Raw genomic sequence first — 2,204 nt, 5'->3', positions numbered from 1 at the left:
TTTTACCCCCTGATGAGAGTGCTCCTGCTGATCTGCTGAGTGAGAACCCCCCTCCCTACCTCCCCCCCCCACAGGCCGCTGCGGCTGTTCCAGACGAAGCCCAAGCAGAAGGACCGGAGGTCGCTCCCTCCCCCATCGCGGGGCGACTCAGAGACAGAAGAGGACAGGGAGATTCCTCACACATCCTGCCCCTCCGACTCGCAGGAGGGGAAGGAAACCAGTTTCAGTATTGGCCCTTCTCCGCTTCAGACCTGTATAACTGGAAAACTCATAACCCGTCCTTTTCCCAAGACCCGCAGGCCCTAACGGCCCTGATAGAATCTATCCTCCTTACCCACCAACCCATGTGGGACGATTGCCAACAGCTCCTGCAAGTCCTCCTAACTACGGAGGAAAAGCAGAGAGTCATTCTAGAAGCCCGAAAGCATGTCCCGGGGGCAGACGGGAGACCAACCCAATTGCCAAACGAGATCGAGGCTGCCTTTCCCCTCACCAGACCTGCTTGGGATTTCAACACGGCTGAAGGTAGGGAACACCTACGTCTTTATCGCCAGGTGCTTGTAGCGGGCCTCCAAGGGGCAGGAAGACGCCCCACCAATTTGGCCAAGGTAAGATCAGTAATGCAGGGAACCGACGAGCCGCCCACTGTGTTTCTAGAAAGACTTAAAGAGGCATATCGGAGGTACACTCCCTTTGACCCAGATAGCCCCAATCAGGAAGTAAGTGTTTCTATGTCTTTCATATGGCAATCAGCTCCTGATATTAGGAGTAAGCTCCAGAGAATGGAAAATCTGCAGGGGCAAGGTCTTAGAGACCTCTTAAGGGAGGCAGAGAGAATTTTTAACAGAAGAGAAAGACCAGAAGAAAAAGAAGAAAGGCAGAAAAGGGAGGCAGAAGATAGAGAGGCAATGAGAGATCGAAAGCGAAATAAGGAATTAAGCAGAATCTCGGCCACAGTAGTAAGAAAGGAAGATGAGAGCAGAGTAGAGAGAAAGGGAGATCGAGGGCGTGTCCGACTAGAGAAAGACCAGTGTGCCTACTGCAAGGAAAAAGGACACTGGGTAAAGGACTGTACCAAGAGAAAGAGAAAACAGGGAAGAAAAAGCTGAAATCCTTAACCTTGATTAGGGAAGTTGGGGCCAGGAACCCCCACATGAGCCCAGGGTAACTCTTCATGTGGGGGGACAGCCAGTCACCTTCATGGTAGATACTGGGGCGCAACATTCCGTCCTTACCCAGACGACTGGCCCGCTTAGTAAGAAAACAATATGGGTAGAAGGAGCCACTGGAGCCAAACGATACCGCTGGACTACAAGCCGGGAGGTTCAGCTTGCTTCAGGGAAGGTGACTCATACCTTCCTGCATGTACCAGACTGTCCCTACCCCCTGCTAGGACGGGACCTACTAACCAAGCTTGGAGCACACATCTACTTTGAAAACAAGGGAGCCAAGGTTACTGATTCCAAAGGGACACCCATACAAGTGCTTACTCTTAAATTAGAAGATGAATATAGACTACATCATGGTCCCCATCCTGTCCAGACAGACATAGATCAGTGGCTGTCCAAGTACCCTGACGCTTGGGCAGAGACGGGAGGAATGGGGCTGGCCATACACCAGCCACCCCTAATTATTGAACTAAAAGCCACCGCGACCCCGGTGGCTGTCAAGCAATATCCTATGACAGCCGAAGCCCGCCAAGGAATTAGGCCACACATTAAAAGACTGCTGGAACAAGGGATATTAATCCCATGCCGGTCAGCCTGGAACACCCCTCTGTTGCCTGTTAAGAAACCTGGGAGCGGGGATTACAGACCAGTGCAGGACCTGAGAGAAATCAACAAGCGGGTAGAACATATCCCCCCTACAGTCCCAATCCCTTATAACTTGTTGAGCACCCTGTCTCCCAGCCATACCTGGTACTCTGTATTGGACCTAAAAGATGCCTTCTTCTGCCTAAAGCTGCACCACCAGAGTCAGCCCCTGTTCACCTTCGAATGGAAGGACTCCGATCTGGGAATTTCCGGTCAGCTTACTTGGACACGGCTGCCACAGGGGTTCAAGAACAGCCCCACCCTCTTTGATGAGGCCCTGCACCAAGATCTGACTGCTTTCAGGACCCTCCACCCCCACCTGATTCTGTTGCAGTATGTAGATGACATTTTGCTGGCGGCAGAGACACGGGAAGAGTGCCTAACAGGTAC

The 2,204-nt window shown here is 52.2% G+C and overlaps 1 protein-coding gene across 1 annotated transcript in view; it reads left to right on the top strand.

Moving 5' to 3' along the window:
- Positions 1-1,141: 1,141 nt before the first annotated feature.
- Positions 1,142-2,204, top strand: part of LOC115069646 — a 17,139-nt gene continuing 16,076 nt past the window's right edge. Inside the window, exon 1 of the mRNA XM_029561750.1 lies at positions 1,142-2,200. Within this exon, the coding sequence (XP_029417610.1) occupies positions 1,201-2,200 (1,000 nt within the window). The 5' untranslated portion in view covers positions 1,142-1,200. The remainder of the gene's footprint in view (positions 2,201-2,204) is intronic.

The sequence above is a fragment of the Nannospalax galili genome, unplaced genomic scaffold (assembly GCF_000622305.1).
Source record: "Nannospalax galili isolate Female #2095 unplaced genomic scaffold, S.galili_v1.0 scaffold1254, whole genome shotgun sequence".
NCBI lineage: Eukaryota > Metazoa > Chordata > Mammalia > Rodentia > Spalacidae > Nannospalax > Nannospalax galili.
The sequence above is the reverse complement of the archived record's forward strand: the minus strand, read 5'-3'. Positions and strand labels throughout refer to the sequence as shown.